At 38.8% G+C, this 20,525-nt stretch overlaps 1 protein-coding gene and 1 long non-coding RNA gene across 2 annotated transcripts in view; one reads left to right on the top strand and one right to left on the bottom strand.

Annotated features, from left to right (window-relative positions):
* LOC124278650 overlaps positions 1-20,525 on the bottom strand; it is an 88,191-nt gene that overhangs the window by 1,579 nt on the left and 66,087 nt on the right. The window lies entirely within an intron of this gene.
* On the top strand, positions 2,900-18,922 carry LOC124278649 (sclerostin domain-containing protein 1-like). Its single transcript, XM_046714415.1, has 2 exons — positions 2,900-3,678; positions 17,208-18,922. The coding sequence occupies exons 1-2, from the start codon at positions 3,516-3,518 to the stop codon at positions 17,609-17,611; spliced, it is 567 nt and encodes a 188-aa protein (XP_046570371.1). The 5' UTR covers positions 2,900-3,515; the 3' UTR covers positions 17,612-18,922.

Genomic DNA, 20,525 nt, shown 5'->3' with positions numbered 1-20,525 from the left:
CCCTACGCCAGCATGGTATACCGACAATGTCACTACAGCATGCCAGTGGAGAGTCCAGCCCTGTGTTGCTACCCTACTCAACCACCTCAACCCAAAGCCGGGATTAGGATGTACTCGGTTCAGAGTAACCACAAACACTTCTAGGCCTGCTGTGTTGTCAGGCAGTTGGTCACAACTTAATAGTGTCCGAAATTATGCTGAGAGACCACGTGTATAAAATGTGTGTTCAAATCCTGTGTAAAAATGCAAATAAAATCAGCACAACTTTTCCACCATATTTGACAGGGTACCAATATTATCAAACTTCAATATATGCGGCAGTGTCACTGTAGGCGCAAGTTGTCAGTAATGATATCTCATAACAATATTCTATTGACGACCAAATTAGCTTGAATGAGTTTTCCATTAAGGCCCAGAATGAAGATATTGCTTTGAAAAATATATTTGTTGGTTGAAAGTTTGCTGTTACATTAACCTCGTCAATGCATGCATATAAGACGGAATACTAGTATAGACTCCTAAAATAACAAAATAAAGTTGTGCACACATATGACATGCTAACGAATAATGTACTCATGAAACACGGGCAGAAAATAATATACATATATACAGATAATGTGCAAATATATGACACACAAACAGACATGTATACATGTATATACAAACAGATAATGTGCATATATATATATGGAATACCAGCAGATAATGTGCACTTACATGATACACACACGGACAATGAGATAATGTGCATGTATGCGTGTCAAATATGTGTGATATGTGTGTGTACCGATATATATATATATATATATATATATATATATATAATATATATACACATATAAACACATATTGTAGCACATATATGGGGACCACAGACAGATATTGTATGAGACATATTTGACACACAGACAGATGATGTATCACACATATTTGACACACATACAGAAAATGTATCACACAGTTTTGCACGCATACAGATAATGTTTCACACATATTTGACACACATACAGAAAATGTATCACACATATTTGACACACATACAGATAATGTATCACACATATTTGACACACATACAGATAATGCATCACACATATTTGACAGACATACAGATAATGCATCACACATATTTGACACACATACAGATAATGCATCACACATATTTGACACACATACAGATAATACATCACACATATTTGACACACAAACTGATAATGTATCACACATATTTGACACACATACAGAAAATGTATCACACGTATCGATTTTGACAGACATACAGATAATGTATCACACATATTTGACACACATACAGATAATGCATCACACATATTTGACACACATACAGAAAATGCATCACACATATTTGACAGACATACAGATAATGTATCACACATATTTGACACACATACAGATAATGCATCACACATATTTGACACACATACAGATAATACGTCACACATATTTGACACACAAACTGATAATGTATCACACATATTTGACACACATACAGAAAATGTATCACACGTATTGATTTTGACAGACATACAGATAATGTATCACACATATTTGACACACATACAGATAATACATCACACATATTTGACACACAAACTGATAATGTATCACACATATTTGACACATACAGAAAATGTATCACACACATTTGACACACATACAGATAATGTATCACACATATTTGACACACATACAGAAAATGTATCACACACATTTGACACACATACAGATAATGTATCACACATATTTGACACACATACAGATAATGTATCACACACATTTGACACACATACAGATAATGTATCACACATATTTGACACACATACAGATAATGCATCACACATATTTGACACACATACAGATAATGTATCACACACATTTGACACACATACAGATAATGTATCACACATATTTGACACACATACAGATAATGTATCACACACATTTGACACACATACAGATAATGCATCACACACATTTGACACACATACATAAAATGTATCACACACATTTGACACACATACAGATAATGTATCACACACATTTGACACACATACAGATAATGCATCACGCATATTTGACACACATAGAGAAAATGTATCACACACATTTGGCACACATACAGAAAATGTATCACACACATTTTAAACACATACAGATGATGTATCACACACATTTGACACACATACAGATAATGTATCACACACATTTGGCACACATAGAGAAAATGTATCACACACATTTGGCACACATACAGAAAATGTATCACACACATTTGACACACATACAGATAATGTATCACACACATTTGGCACACATACAGAAAATGTATCACACACATTTTAAACACATACAGATAATGTATGTCACATCTATACGATACACAATACTGTACGTGACGTTCCGCTAACATCTCCATGTTTCTCCAATACACACAAAGAACAAAGACGAAGACACGATTGTATATTGATTAGATACCAATGCGTGACCTACTGATTTCCATTATATCACCACCCACGTAGCATGGGAGACAATTAAGTACGTACAAATGTACTAGTTTTACCATAGACACACGGGATTGTCACAGTGACACACTCACCTGTCACAGTGAGTCAGTGTAAAAGTGCATCTGTGTGCTGTGTGGCGTATACTATATACACTCGAGAAACTGTATTATAAATGCAACTTGGTACACAAGCAATTAAAGATTCACGACTTGTTAAATTTCCGGTTTGGAAAGACGTCGAAATATTACCATCAACTAAACAGCCTTTGATGTGCCACTAAAAAGCGAGTGTCCCGGATGTAATCGGTTACGGCGCTGTCTATACTCAGAAACGAGCACGGTCGCTGTGTCACGTGACCAATCTCGATACCACCAGGTAATACTGTGATCACTGCACAATAAGTTGTTGTGAGATGTATGTTACAACTACAAGTGTCGAAACCTCGACTACTACCGTGCTACGATACCTGTGCACTTCTCCACCCTAACTCGTTCAGCGTCTTACAGTGGCGTGTCCGGCCAGCACACTAGCCAAGATAACAGTTACAATTACAAGTTTGTGGCTTTCGTCAGTTGCCTTGTCGATGTATCTTGACGAAGCAGTGTGTTAATGTACGTATACCTACATTCAAAAATGCGATTTCAAGAGGAAAACTATAATGCTACACAGGGTTTTCAATCGATTTGGCTGAATTCATCGCATGGTCTTTTGTGATAGGCACATGTCAGGGTAGTGATTGACAAGCCTGAAACCCCGCCCCCTTTAGCCGTCATGCATTCAATGCGATCATTGAGGAAACCATGCCGAAGAGAGTACCACAGTATCATAGTCAGTGACGGTGATGTTGACTCGCTAGATTCAACCACGGGCGGGTGTAAGCCCTTGTTTTTTCAACCATCTTACTTTCCCGCGCTTTGGTTTTAATATTGTTGCTCAAACTTCAAGTTTTGACTTGGATCGAGCCATTGGTGGGCCTTTGAATGTATCCAAACCATGAATGTAGATTGGGGGAGCTGTCTTGTGGTGTTACTTGTGTGGTGGTTAGGGACTGGACCTTCTCACGGACAAACGGATAATTCCAACAGGGGGAACACTAGTGTACTAGTACCATCTCCGGAAACAAGCCGTAGAGGAGCTAGGAGCCACCACTTAGAAGGTAAGAGAATCGTGCCGTGTTTTGCTCACCTCCAAATGTCAATAGTACGGGCTACAACCGCTGTCCAAACAGTGGTAGGGCAAGGTTGTATACTATGTGCAATGTTTTTTATTGCGGTTTCAAACTTTTTGCATTATTTCCCCGTGCACACTGGTGAAATTTGTGCATGGGGTGTATAGAGCTCGAACAAGCGAAAACATTCACCATACCTCGGAGATCGTTATATCATGGGTCTCCGTTTGTGCGTATTTTAAAACTCAAGTTTGTGCACGTGGGCTGTATATTGAACCACGAGCGGGGTTAATTTTGATCAATTTAATCTGTGTGTGTCATTGGGTGATAGAAGGTGCAGGAAGGCTCAGCACTGTCCCGCTTTCATTCCAGGTAGAGCTGAGTCTGACAGTACAGGTAAATCCACAAAATGAACACCTGTGTTGCCGGACGGCTGTAGGGGCTATCGCAACCATGGCTTCATGCTCTGTCCCTGATCTTTAATCAGAGCCTGCACAAAAAACACAATTTACATATGCAAAGACAGCATGGTATTAAAAGCTGAATACCCATTCAGAGGTATATGTGACTATCGCTGTGGTGTAGACCGCTCAGCCTGAAGGCAGTTTTCTGTATCTCCGCTCACAATCTCGCCATTATTATGCGATTGATTGCCCTAACATGCAGGGTCTGTCTTTAAACTCGCTTGTCGTTATTCGTACAAGTAACTCTACTGGCCTAGCCGTGTTCCTACGACAAGGGTTTACACATTGGGCCTGGACTAAATATATGCGGATCATAGGCATGGATGGGGATAAGTCAAAGCTATAAGTCTATATTAGCACGTGATGCGTGTACGTCTAATCTGTGCAAAGCATCAACTGCGTGTCAAAGTAAGACTGGGAGGTCACTGATACTGCTTCGTGCTTCATGGACCTGAATCGTTGCCTCCGCTATCTATGAATGAACGCTATCGCTAACTTTCTGAACAAGTATGTGACCTTGACACCGTGTATTTAAACTATACATTTAGAAACAGTTTAGGTTCTCTATAATAAGATACCTAAGACACGTGACTATATTCCCTACACTGTTCTTTACTTTATCAAACAGTATGGTTCATATTATCTTCAGCGTAGCTGTTTTGGTCTTGAGTCGGACGAAAACAAATCAAGATTTTCCGCTCAAACTTTATCGTCGTGTGATTGGATAACGCAATAGCCGGCTACTTAAACAATGTGAATGAGTGTGAAAGCAATAACTTCGTATGGTGTTTTACAAAGATTACAGTCTTCATTCACAAACATAGTTGAACCAATCCTGTTACATGATGCAATCCCACTCGGACCCATTTCTGTTACTTTTCACTCACTGTGTACCAGTATTTTTACATCTAACCAATGTCCTGGTGACGTGTTTTCCACTTGACGATCACATAGATATTGTAGTAAAACAAGGACCTTTCTCTGATTGTTTCACAATTTCAACGCCTCGTGGCCCTCGACCGCTTTGTGTAGACTCACTGTTAAATGAGTCATGGTTATAGATTGAGAAATCCGACGTGAAGCAAAGGTTACACAAATACAATTACGCGTGCAGTGATAGACGCAGAAGAAAATATTGACTTAAGAAGAACAATATGTGTATAAGGATATTTTTTTATTTTCTAATTTCATGTGTTTTCAAGTTACTCATGAGGACATGCATACGCTTTACCATATTTGTTTCTTGTTTAACGCCGAATATTCCTGACATATGACGAGACTCTAGAAACAACTGATTTTGGATCAGACCAACTAATGATTGATATCATGAGCAAAGATCTACAGTGTCGCATGCAATCAACCGAATGATCGATTCTTTACGACAGGGGATCAGTTTCAACGACAGATCCGCACTGGAGGTTGTACAAAGACTTTTAGTATAAACGAAGGGGAGGAATCGAGGTCAGCCCTTCCTGCTTTTGCTCAGTTGTGTATCATCATATACCAACATGATTCAGATGTATGGTAAATTAAGATCCCATTCTTCTTATCCTGACAAAATACTGAACAAAATAAGTTAGGCATCATGAATATTTTTGCTGATATTTCCTAGTGAAGTCGGGACACAAAACGATAATATGTTCATAAAGTACAAATTTTTATTTAGTACATAAGTGGGTAAAACGATAATATGTTCATAAGTCCAACTTTTTGTTTAGTATAAAAGTGGGTGAAAGGTTCCTATGGTGCCCTTCTATGAATGTATATTCATTTTCAGATATGTCCAAGTTCATTATAAACATGTGCCCATGCTGAAAGGATTTCCACAACAATACGATGAAACCGCAATATACATGTACTTTATGAAAGCACATTTTACACAGCGCGATATACTGTGGTAGAGATATATATTTCCGAATCGTGGGGTATTAAAACTTCTTGCCTTCAGTGTTGGTAAAAGTCTTGTTTCACACGGAACACCTGGTGTCATAACACGTCATAAATATATGAGTGAGTGAGTTTAGGTTTACGCCGCACTCAGCAATATTCCAGCTATATGGCGGTGGTCTGTAAATATTCGAGTCTGGAGCAGACAATCTAGTGATCAACAGCATGGGCATCGATCTGCGTAATTGGGAACCAATGACATATGCCAACCAAGTCATCGAGCTTGACCACCCGATCCCGTTAGTCGCCTCTCACGACAAGCATGGGTTACTGAAGATCAATATTCTAACCCGGACCTTCACAGGTATCATAAATATATGACGTTCGTGTTATTGAACTGTGATGTTGACAATGTCAACAGCGTTATGACACCGACGTTCACGGGTCGCATTCCATATGGGTTAGGATTGTTTTTCAGTGTGCACATACTAAAACAATGACATGGTTAATTCATATTAACAATTCCGTCTTGTTCCAGGAAGTTATTGGTTAAAGGCGTCAAGTCATGCAATTTTTGTTATATATGCACATGCATATCTACATAATTAGGTATTAAACTAAGAGTGTTTTTCAGTTTTGTTTAATTACATGCAATTTCAGATTACGTGAGTTATACTGCATCTCTAGTGTGCAATTGACAGTAGTATTGTATACAGCAACATAAATCACAGAGAGCAAGGCTAGGCTCTGAGCAAATGTCGCCTTTGATATATGACTTTTCGAGACTTGACCTGCTTTACCTAGTCGAGGCACAACCATTGATGACTAACTCAGGTAAAAAAACAACACACCGTGTTATTTTTCATTTTCGTCAGCTTCTGAGATTAACGGGGCTCATTGATGAATGTTAACAAATGTTGTTTTTTTATGCAGACATTTATATCACCGCAATATTGCGACATTCAGTATTGTTTCTAATCTACCAACGTTTTAACATTGCAAAATACTTGCCCCGGTATTTCTAATCCCTCTAAAGTATATATAGCTCAAGAGTAGGAAGATACAAAATAGGTCACAGAACGTCTCTACATACTAATATGACTCATGAAACGTGTCAAGACACTAACTAGGTCACAGAACGTGTCAAGACATTAACTAGGTCACAGAAGTGTCAAGACACTAACTAGGTCACAGAACGTATTGGACCACAATAACATGGTTAAACCACCAAGACACTAATTAGGTCGCATAACGTGTTAAGACCCTAACGTAGGTCACAAAACGTGCTAAGACACTAACGTGTCAAGGCACTGACATAGGTCACAGAAAGGGTCACGTAACTAACGTGGTTCAGAAAACGTGCCAGGACACTGACAGAGGTCACCAAACGTGTCAGGACACTAACACAGGTCACCAACATGCCAAGTGACTACTACAGGTCACAAAATGTGACGCGACGCAAACGTATATCTCACAAATATTAAACCTTTCCATCAACATAATACACTTTAATTCAAGCTTTCTCGGACTGATTCTTGGGTACAATGTGTGAAGCCCATTCTGGTGTCCACCGCCGTGATATTGCTGGAATATTGCTAAAAGCGGCGTAAAACCAAACTCAGTCAGCAGTTGGACTGATTCTGACTTCTCTAACGTAATCCATATATGAAATGAAATAGAACACTTATATTTTTGAAAAGTTATCATTATTAGAAAAAAATGAAGCTATACAGAAGAACAGATTTCACAGTACGTAATAAAACAACATCAAAACAAAAAAAATAAATGTTAGATCCTTTTGTTTTTGCAAGACACGGACTGTCGACGGCACAGTATGTTGTTTTTAGCTTTCAGTAGATCACATACAGCTGATTTCTATAGCTACCATCTATGTCTTTCAAAAAACATACAGTCAGGTTATCACGACCGCGAACAATATAACATTTTTCATTTCAAATATTGAAACTTCTATTTATCATTACTGTAAATAACATTTCAATAAGTTAAAAGCATTCAATATTCGCGTGACTTGGTGCATAAACACGCTGCCTTCAATATGGCAGGGCCTTTCTGTTGCACAATGTACGTCTACTTATCTGACATATGCTGACTTTCAAACAAACAAACTGCTTATGTTCCTTCGTCACACTACGGAGTAGAAGGCACACGTGCCCTCGACATCATTTAACTCCCCCTTTGAACCTGATGGGAAGTTATCAAACCGTGTCTTGGTAATAGCTAGCAATCTATTCCAAGTATGTCTTCGCAGTCTTGCATTTAAACCTTTGAATTACTGAGGGCACCTTGCAATGTAATTACATACATAATATGCAGGTATGGTATGTGTTTCCAAGCAAACACCGATTGACTCGGGCAGTATTTACCTAATCACAAGAGTTTAATTATAAATTGGAAAATCCTATCAATTACTATATACAATCACACAACCTTTGTATACAGTCTTTCTGATACTGGGGATCACTGCACATGAAGTCATTTCACCGTTGAAAGTGACGCTCTTCTAACTGGTCCTCCGATTGTTACCTTAACCTAGGATGCAACTGTAATGAAAATACCCGTGAAATGAAAGACTTCTTGTTACTAATAGTTATGTGCCAGAAAATAGTTGCTTATGTTATGATACATTCGTAGCAGCCATCTAGAAAATAATTGCTTATGTTATGTTACATTCGTAGCAGCCATCTAGCAGTGGTGGGTGCGATGAAGACTCCAACTTTCAACAGATCGTTTTGAGAATGCTATACAATTGTAACGTAAATCAACATTCACTCTCCCTGTGCGTAAACTCCTGGACCTGAAAATGTCAGAAACCATTACGCTCAGGGGGATATCAGTACTAATGTTCGTACAGTAGTATTCAGTGAATGCTGAGGTTGCATGAAGTTTAAACCTGTATGTTATATTGCGATGCTATCCGGAATGTGAACTATCCTGTAATGGCCGGGGAGTGGAGGGATGAATGCAACCATCTTTCATAGCTATTACAATTTTAGCATGTGTTTATTCTAACCATTCACATTCTCTTTAAAGGTGGAAGGATAAAACAGAATTAATGGCCCGCTAGACGTCTCCTTATTGTATATCTATCTTGTTATAAAGGACCTTGAGAGGTAAATCAGGCTGGGCGTGGTTCGTGGCCATTATAAAGCCCCGATGCAAGTAATGGGTGTAGATGTTGCATACTATCCATCACGTCTCCGACTGCAACAGCTGCTGCTGCTTTCCCGTATGATGTATCACCGTCCAACGGTTAACAACCATTAACATCTCATATGGCACCTACCGCTCGGAAAATACTATAGCTGCTAGCATCAATACAGCAGCTGCTGCCACTACTGCTATTAAAACTACTACTACTACTACTACGACTACTACTACTACTACTACTTTTGCTGCTGCTGTTGCTACTACTACTACTAAAAATACAGGTACTACTGCAGCTACTACTATTACTGTTGATACTACGGCTACAGTTACTGCTACTACGGCTTCTACATCTATTCTACGACGTCGACCTATTATTTGTGTTTGCACAACTACAATTGCTAATACTACTACTACTAGTACTACTACTACTACTACTACTTCTGCTACGAGGCTGCTGCTACTACTACTACTACTGCTGCTACTACTACTACTACTGCAGCGAGCTACTACTACTACTACTATTACTACCGCTACTGCTACTGTTACTGTTACTACTACCAGTGCTATAATTGTTCCCTTTAATCTCTTCATCGTTTTATCGTTTCATCGCATTGGTAAAACATCCATTATTCGTAACACATACAATACCCATAGGAAGGTTTAAACTCCTCCAAGGTAACGACCAGGCCGAAAACAAGCGCGTGTTGAAGAACACAATCAACCATCCATTCACCCTTAAGCTTCTCCTTAATGAATCGTTTTTTTCGTCAAGACAAACATTCATCTCTCAAACGGTAAATAGTATTGAAAACAGTTGGAGCAGGTGGTTTACCGATGTCACAAGTGGGTTTACATCACCTGTATCCAGTCTCTGTGTTTGGAGGGACTCAGGCCCAAGGATATCCTCAGCCTCGTTCAATGAGGACAAAATCCAATGTTTACTCTCTGAATCGCTATGGCGAGGTATCTGGTTATACATTCCTATGTCTAATCAATTCAAATGGAAATAAAAGCAAATTACGGGTTTTTCGCTGAAAGGTGCACCTGTGAAGTGAAGTAACTGTCAGTGAGTCGACACACTTACTGCAGCCTTAGCTTTCCTCAAAGGCTTCCTTTGATAGCTCAAGCCCCACTATCCCCGTTTCGTACTGCTACCGGTCGTGTACAATGAAACTCGCGACGCAGAAAGGCGAAGTCTCTATAGTTGCCGGGTTGGAATATCTCCAGCACTGAGCCGGTATAGAACAGACTTACAGGTGACACCGAATTCTGACAGGCTGTTGGCTGGGACTACGGTGCAAGCAAGGACACGGCCATCGAATAAGCATTATTGCAGAATATATGGAATTAAACAAGGGTTTTATTGTTGAATTAATTAGAATTTGATAAAAATGTTTTCTTACGTAAAATTGATATGTGATTGAATTTTCATGCTCTTTCTTTACAACAGGATCAACTATTTGAAGGATTGTATTTCAGAAAATACTTTGTTTAATGTGAAGATATTTATATATACCTATTATACAATGTATGTACAATACATAATTATATCACTATGTGCCATGGTACATTACAGAAATATTCATTAAATTGAATTATGATTGTCTGCACTAATCACAAGCCATGTAGGCTAAGATATCGTTTTAATGCTGACATGTATATATCCGTTTAAGCATTTTTTACCAGCTGTGACACGTTTTATACTTACAGTACGTAACTATATCAAACAACAAGTGTCACAGCTATTTGTATTCTCATATATGAAGATTACAAAACACCTTTCACATACTTTGTTAATGCTTGACTGTACGTTATTTTTGGTACACGTCTGTCACTTCTTTACCATTTATTGTAGTCAGGAAACTAGATATGTCGGTGGTAACACGCCCCCAGTAAGCAATTTATGTTAAGAAAGGTTAGCTACATATATCATTATGTTAATTTAGCTACATATACTTTAAGGTTAATTTAGCTCTGTATGTCATTCTAAAGTCAATTTAAGTTTTAACTACATATTTCGTAGTCCGTGCTTTATTACATGTTAGGTGAGCTACAAGCTATTATTGGGTCAAGTGTGATGTTACCTCGGGTTAGCTATACGTCAGTCTGTCCTCTATCCTTTAGCCAGATATATATGCATTATATTCAATCATCTGTGACATGTTAGGTGAGCTACAGGTTTTCTCCTTCACCTTATTGCATACCTCGGGTTACCTACATGTCTCTAAAACAACCCTATGTCTTCCCCCAGAACCTGTACATATCCAGATGTGTTCTCGGAGAGTGTACACTGTCCTTTCATCAAGTATCGAACACAAGTTGTGTCACTAGTGTAACCACATAATGTAAACAAGGTTTAATGCTTAGCTTTATAATCCATCTATCTCCACCTCCAATATGTCTATCGACTCACATCTGTGTTTTAACCCTAAGTCCTTTCAATTTGCACATGCATTTTGACCCTCATCCTACCTCACTCATTCACAACCAATCATTCGTTTACCTCTCTACTGTAATAATGTTCGCAACCTATCTGTATATATGTAACCACAAATAAGCTCAATTCTTATTAAACTGTCCACTTAAACAATATTATAGTATCATGTTGTAACATGTCTATCTATGCGGGCATCTACCTATCTCTCCATGTATATATTTTTGTCATTTTATCTATGGTTGTCAGAGCATTGTCCATCTTGGTGACGTTCGCTTGTTTTGTCATCACTGATCCATTCATATAAGTGTCGCCGTTACTTTGTCTTTTACTCCGAATGTATCTGATTCAGCGGATAATCGAGACTGTTTATCCCTGGCGTTAACATTTATGTATTGTGCATCTGTCCATCCATCCTTCCGCCCAGCCATCCGTCCATCCACCCGTCCATCCAGCCATCTATACCTAAACTCATACACACCTACCCTTTCATCACTGCAACATATCCTCCGTACCAAGTCTAGCATCTATACTGTATCCATTTAGCATCTGTGAAGTACTTATTTAGCATTTATACTGTACCTGTTATCATCTTTGCTGCACCTATCTATTTGTACATCTTAGCTGTACTATCAGTTATTTATCAGCTCCATGTCCTTCACTATACATGTCCCACTACCTATTTATATACCATAAACATACTACTTACCTATCATTTCTTCATCTAAACGAAACCTACTTGTCTCTTTGTCACATACGACCCACGTGTCTATCTTGGCATGATATAGAACGTTGTCATTGCACTATATGAATCACCCATGTATACATGAAACCCCCCAATCTTGATTAATGCATAGCCGACTTGTCCATATTGGATTCATATAACACCTATCTATCTCTGCATCATTTTAACCCTACAACAACAACACACCACCACCACCAATAACAACAACAACAACAACACACACACACACACACACACACTACCAACCTATCTGTAAAACATTTATATACTACCTACGTATAGGTATACAATTTAGCCTAATATCTACCTACCTAGCTATCTCTGCACCTATATAACCTACCTATCTCTGCAACCCATATTACCTACCAACCTAGCTCGTCTAGGTATCCAAACTTACCTACCTATTTCTGAACGCTACCTATCTCTGAAACATATATTACCGGCCTACCTATCTCTGCACCCTATATTACCTACCTACCAAGCTCGACACCCTATATTACCTCCCTACCAAGCTCTGCACCCTATATTACCTACCTGCCCAGCTCGGCACCCTATATTACCTGCCTACCCAGCTCTGTATTCTATATTACCTACCTAGCTCGGCACCCTATATTACCTACCTAGCTCTGCACCAATATTACCTCGGCATCCCAAGTAATCTACCTGCCTATCTCTACACCTACATTATCTACTTATGTCTGCACACTATATAACCTACCTACCTATATCTACACATATATAACCTACCTACCTATATCTACACCATATTTAACCTACCTACTTATATCTGCACACTATATAACCTGCCTACTTATATCTGCACCATATATAACCTACCTACCTATATCTACACCATATTTAACCAACCTACTTATATCTGCACACTATATAACCTGCCTACTTATATCTGCACCATATATAACCTACCTACCTATATCTGCACCATATATAACCTACCTACCTATATCTACACCATATTTAACCTGCCTACCTATATCTGCACCATATATAACCTACCTACCTATATCTACACCATATTTAACCTGCCTACCTATATCTGCACCATATATAACCTACCTACCTATATCTGCACGATATATAACCTACCTACCTATATCTACACTATATTTAACCTACCTACTTATATCTGTACACTATATAACCTGCCTACTTATATCTGCACCATATATAACCTACCTACCTATATCTACACCATATTTAACCTACCTACTTATATCTGCACACTATATAACCTGCCTACTTATATCTACACCATATTTAACCTACCTACCCATATCTACACTATATTTAACCTACCTACCTATATCTGCACCATATATAACCTACCTACCTATATCTGCACCATATATAACCTGCCTACTTATATCTGCACACTATATAACCTGCCTACCTATATCTGCACCATATATAACCTACCTACCTATATCTGCACCATATATAACCTACCTACCTATATCTACACCATATTTAACCTACCTACTTATATCTGCACCATATATAACCTACCTACCTATATCTGCACCATATATAACCTACCTACCTATATCTACACCATATTTAACCTGCCTACCTATATCTGCACACTATATAACCTGCCTACCTATATCTGCACCATATATAACCTACCTACCTACCTATATCTACACCATATTTAACCTACCTACTTATATCTGCACCATATATAACCTACCTACCTATATCTGCACCATATATAACCTACCTACCTATATCTACACCATATTTAACCTACCTACTTATATCTGCACCATATATAACCTACCTACCTATATCTGCACCATATATAACCTACCTACCTATATCTACACCATATTTAACCTGCCTACCTATATCTGGACACTATATAACCTGCCTACCTATATCTGCACCATATATAATCTACCTACCTATATCTACACCATATTTAACCTACCTACCTATATCTGCACACTATATAACCTGCCTACCTATATCTGCACCATATATAACCTGCCTACCTATATCTACACCATATTTAACCTACCTACCTATATCTACACCATATATAACCTACCTACCTATATCTACACTATATTTAACCTACCTACCTATATCTGCACCATATATAACCTACCTACCTATATCTACACCATATTTAACCTACCTACGCATCTCTGCACACTATATAACCTGCCTACCTATATCTACACCATATATAACCTACCTACCTATATCTACACCAATTATAACCTACCTACCTACCTATATCTGCACCATATATAACCTACCTACCTGTATTTACGCATATAACCTACCTACCTACCTACCTTCCATATCTACCTGTCTCAACCCCATGTATAAGTAGTCTTCGTATCTCTGCATAGTCTAAAAACTGACTCACTTGTTTATGCATGTATCCTACCTGTGCACCAAATATAAACTACCTAACTATCTATGTGTATTAATGACCTGCCAAGCCATCTCTGTAGCATATAGAACCTACTTTGCCAATATGTACGCCGTATCTTCACACCATATATAAGACCCGCCTATGTCCTGCATCACAATTGACCTGTCTACCGTTTTACCTGCCAATCTAGGCTCTACTTTATCTTCCTACTTTGTGTGCCCAATTTTTATGATTGATATATCTATTTAACGCCTATGATTCACCAGCCTATCTGACTAATTACCTACCTGCACTCAATCTTGTTTGGCTTACATATGACACCTTTCATCTTACATATTGTCATATTATTTACATGTACCAGTTTTACACCACATACCTATGTTTAACTGCTTGTTTACTTCATCTGAAACCCTTCCTCTTTGTCAGCAACTATTCCCGTTTGGCTACTGCCATACGTTTCACCCTACTGCCATACGTTTCACCCTACTGTCATACGTTTCACCCTACTGCCATACGTGTCACCCTACTGTCATACGTTTCAGCCTACTGCCATACTTTTCAGCCTACTGCCATACTTTTCATACGTTTCACCCTACTGTCATACGTTTCACCCTACTGCCATACGTTTCACCGTTCTGCCATACGTTTCACTCTACTGCAATGCGTTTGACCCTACTGTCATACGTTTGACCCTACTGCCATACATATCACCCTACTGCCATACGTTTCACCCTACTGCCAAACGTTTCACCCTACTGCCATACATTTCACCCTACTGCCATACATTTCACCCTACTGCCATACGTTTCACCCTACTGCCATACGTTTCACCCTTCTGCCATACGTTTCACTCTACTGCCATGCGTTTGACCCTACTGTCATACGTTTCAACCTACTGCCATACGTTTCAGCCTACAGCCATACGATTCACCCTACTGTCATACGTTTCATACGTTTCACCCTACTGTCATACGTTTCACCCTACTGCCATACGTTTCACCCTACTGTCATACGTTTCACCCTACTGCCATACGTTTCACCATTCTGTCATACGTCACCCTACTGTCATACGTTTCACCCTACTGTCATATTTCACCGTAGTACCATACGTTTCACCCGTCTATCATAGTCTCACACTAAGTTGGTCCTTATTTGTTGTTATTGCCTACTGCATCTGCATCATCACTCCATCTCTGTCTTATCCTGTCTGAAGTCCCAACCAACAGCCATCATCACTCCATCTCTGTCTTATCCTATCTGAAGTCCCAACCAACAGCCATCATCACTCCATCTCTGCCTTATCCTGTCTGAAGTCCCAACCAACAGCCATAATCACCCCAACCCTGCCCCCAACGCTGTACATGATACGACACGAAATGAGGATGCACATTAACACATATTGATAGGATGATAATCTCATTGATTTGCCTTTACATGTGTTTGTGACCGGTACCACCTTTTCGCAAACACCTGTTATGATACATATATGAGAGCGATTCACAGACACATGTGTCTGAAGTAGTCGGTGTCCCAGAATGGACGCTGTTTTTTTCAGAGATTTTTTTGTGATCGTTGAAATGTTGTTTTCCACAGAATATTTGACATTTTGTAACGGCTCGCTTCCACGGGGTGATGACTGGAAACAAAAAGTTCTCATACTAAACATCTGAAATCATCAGGATGAAGTAGCTTTGAGATGAACGAACTAGTTTACTGTAATGTAACATTGCACACAATCATATTTTACTAATATGTACGCTTCTATTTTTCAGACGTTCAGAGTGTGCATGATTGTTTTAGCTCACGGTCATTCGAAATGTACTTTTTGTGTTTTAATCCCAACAACATATGCACCTGTCTTTAACCTTAGGCTAAACTGTGTGTACACAGACACTCAGAAAGGTAATACTGAGCTCAGACCTCTCTGTGTTGCAGACAAATGGCATTTGTAAAGATGTGGAACATGTTTAGTATGGGCGGACACCTGTAAAAGACATTATGTCCAAATTGAAAAACATTTAAATTTGTGTTTCAAATGAAAGTAGGTGTAAATGATATAACATTTGAGTTGGGACACATTAACTAGAGACACATGCAACGTAAGACAGAGCTATGGATCTAGTTATAAACATTGTTAACATTTCATCGCATTCTGTGGAGTATGTTGATTACACAAGAATGTCTCAATGCCATCAACATATGGGCAATCTTTGATAGAGCGTGTAAATGATATGTTCCTTTCAGAAAGTAGGTAATATGTGTCTTTTTAAACATGCATACAATCAGGAAGATTTAAATAGTTTCACAGCCATTTGGTTTATTATCATTAAAAACAAGCCCATACTTTGATAGCAATAAATGTGATTAGGATTCAGTGTTAAAATACAAATAACAATCTGTTTTCTACTTCAGATGATATTCAAGTCGGATGTCGACAGTTGAGAGCCAAACGCTATATATCGGATGGCTTCTGTACGTCGACGAAGCCTATTAATGAAGTGGTGTGTGCAGGTAACTGTTTACCAATCAGACGATTGCCATGGTATTCGGAGTTTGTGAAATATTGGTCTAATGATAAACTGAGGGAATGGCAGTGTGAGGAGGACATAGTGAGGCGGAAGAAAGTCCGCCTGCTTTGCCAGGACAAGACAATTAGGACATATAAGATTAAAGTGGTAAAAAGCTGCAAGTGCAAAAAGACAGTTGATGAACACAACAGGACGAAACGGAAGAAGAGGAAGAAGAAAAGGAGGAAGAGTAGTAAGAAAACCAAGAGGCAAAAAAGGAAAACACAAATTAGTACTAATGCACCTTGATTTCGATGTACGGAGTACTGTTCCATTTTTGAATTGTGTCCCTTACACACCACCATCCATTTCAGACAAGTAAGGAATGCTTCTGTCTTGCAATTGGATTTACATCGTGTTTCGGTTGCATCAGGTGTTTGCGTGGTGTAACAAGCATTTGCTCATGGAAGCAGTTCTGCAACCAAATCAAATATTTCTTTCGAAAAAGTTCCATCAAGTATTGGATACAAGTAAATTGTGCTTGATGTGCGTACGAAACTATGGTTACTCCATTGCGAGTACGAAACTATGGAAGCACAGAATACTAGAACCCACGTGATGCAGTGGTACCAACAGACACAGTCTCGCTTCAGTTGTGACGTCATTGTGATGAATCTTGCAACTGGTTGCATTAGTGTGTGAGTGTGCACTACTGGAGATTTTCGATCTCAAAATGGCTTTCTCGTCGAAGGAAAAGGTGTACTTTAAGAAAGGCCTGTTTCCGTTGTGGTCAGTGGAGAACTTGTTTTGGCAAGTTCATTTATATGTGCATTTGAAACAATTACTTCTTCCCGGAGTAAACGTGAAGGGATAACTGGTAAATGGCATCGACTAGGTATTGCTAGAATACAGTGGTGCATTGTGAAGACTGAAGATTTCATTATTCCTGGATGTACGGAATGTAGAACAAATTGACCCTGTGTTAACGTGCTATATGGTGTAATTTCCAATTGTAGTGCTAATACGTTTACTGACATTTGACCCCTTGTGCTTCACATGTGAAGATAGTGCGAAATGAAACTGCCGAACCGAGAAAAATTTATATAACATAACCAAATTAACATTGTTTGAGTAATGTGTATCTCCTGTGTTTTGAGCAGTATTGTGACATTTGGGTCTAATCTATCATCCTTAAGACTATACATCGTATTTAACTATCACTGTATTTAATAACGCCAAAATAACTGCATTTTAGCAGACGTAGCTTGCAGTAGGTGAGCCCCCTGTTGCATTCGGTGTTAATAAACTGAAATTTACCAAAGTTTATTTCGTTTTCGTCCAGTAAAGCTTAGCATTAAAAATGAAATATCCACTGCCCATCCCAGTGGCAGCACAAAAACAAGGGTGGGAACCTATGTATGCTTTCGATGAGGATAAGTTGCAAGAATTGTACGATAACTGTTGTTATATACTGTACATAGGTCTATGTAGACCACATGTTGTTGATAAGCGCTAGGTTGCTGTGAAGATCGACCTTAAATATATAAGTGTATAATCATCAGCGATCTTGTAAATTCCTAAGTCGATCTGTAATCTAAAGAATAAAAGCGACAAACAGTTTATTTGGTATTGTTGGTTTACATTATACATAACCTATGTTATACATACAATGTATGTCTTATACACGGCAAGACATGACGTACCATTATCAGAATACCGAGTTAAGGTTCAAGGAATTTGGTTCTTAAATCATACATACAGTGAGTCTACGTTAGAAATATAGAACGTCAGTGCAGAAGAATACCAAGTCTTGTGTTAAGTATATAATAATTGTAGAATGAGAAAATAGAATTCGAAATTTTCCTCGAATGAAGCGTACCAGAAAACACTGTTTACCCAACAAGCGGATCATTACAATATATCATTTGCAATTCTCTTGAGCGAAATATGGTCTGTATTATCATCCAGTGAGAGATTATATGTAGATGTGTTGTGGCAGACAAAGGGTTTCCACTGACATTATACACTGTAAATATACACTTTCTTTCAGAGACAAAGTGTTTTACTTCATTATGTACACTGTAAATATATACATTCCTTGAGAGGCAAAACGTTTACTCAACACAATACAATGTACATATCCACATTGCACTATTTTACTTCACTCAGTATACTGTACAAAAGGCATGATGTGCAAACTGATAGACACATGCTGTCCCTGCAATTGTGGGAACTTCAGGCCTGGGAGGGTTAACGGTGGCAATTAGCCCAATCTTTCTTTAGTCGGCCTTGTCTTTCTGCTCGGTCAAGATTAATTCTGTGCTTGATCAACCGGTTTCATCGTGCAGGTTTTGCTGCTGCGTGGAGCTGCTTTAGTGCCAAGTACTGGTTAGATATATGTAGACATAGTATTATAGTTACTGTTCTAGTGTAAGAATTCGATGTGAGATTATAATTGAAGGTATATGCAAATATAGACATGAAAAAAACCAAAATGTCACATACGTTTTATGCATGAATCATTAATCTGGTCAAGTGTACTATCTGCGATATTGAATAAATTCTAATATTGACGTTGAGTTAGTACTCACTGGATGCTATGGCTGCTTAACCCGATTGTGGGTTAACGTTTCAAATTGCTGCTAGGCAGGTTGGATAGGGTTTAACCTTTAACCCAAAGTCAAGTTTGACCTCTGACCCTCAAACCAGGATTGACATGTGTCCCTCAGTAAACATTATGTTGAGAGCGGTGTGTTTGAGCAGGAGTTAACAGTTTCTAGTAAAACCGCTCTTTCAGCCCGGGCCACGCTGTAGCCCAGAACCATACTCGCAAACGTGCCTCGTGATTTCATTTTAAATCCCAGTTGTGTAAAACCTAAGTAAAGCCATCCTTCCAAGTCAAGGAAGGTCTTTGAATAGGGGCACGCTTGAGAAACTCCACAAGCAGGCGATCTGCAACACCTTACTGAAAACGTCACTCATGAAAACCACGACAAATACATTTTGTAGGATTTTGATGAATCTCGAATTCCTAACTTGTCCCTATACTTCTTATAAACCCTCGTGGACCCCGGCTGACTCACCTAAAGCAAACATGCTTTCCCTGTAGGTACATCGCCCTAACCCTTCAGAGCATGCAGGTAGGTAGTCCCCCCAGCTGTATGGGAGAAACCAGCACCATATGCAAGTCATTGTTGATTGGTCCAACATGTCTGTGGTCATC

Source organism: Haliotis rubra, unplaced genomic scaffold, assembly GCF_003918875.1.
Source record: "Haliotis rubra isolate DU_JTF1 unplaced genomic scaffold, ASM391887v1 Scf24, whole genome shotgun sequence".
NCBI lineage: Eukaryota > Metazoa > Mollusca > Gastropoda > Lepetellida > Haliotidae > Haliotis > Haliotis rubra.
This window is presented reverse-complemented; position numbering and strand designations above follow the sequence as displayed.

Coding starts and splice junctions, on each gene's coding strand:
- LOC124278649 (XM_046714415.1), top strand. CDS start 3,516: ATGAATGTAGATTGGGGGAGCTGTCTTGTGGTGTTACTTGTGTGGTGG. Junction 3,679..17,207: donor TAGGAGCCACCACTTAGAAG/GTAAGAGAATCG, acceptor TTTCTACTTCAG/ATGATATTCAAGTCGGATGT.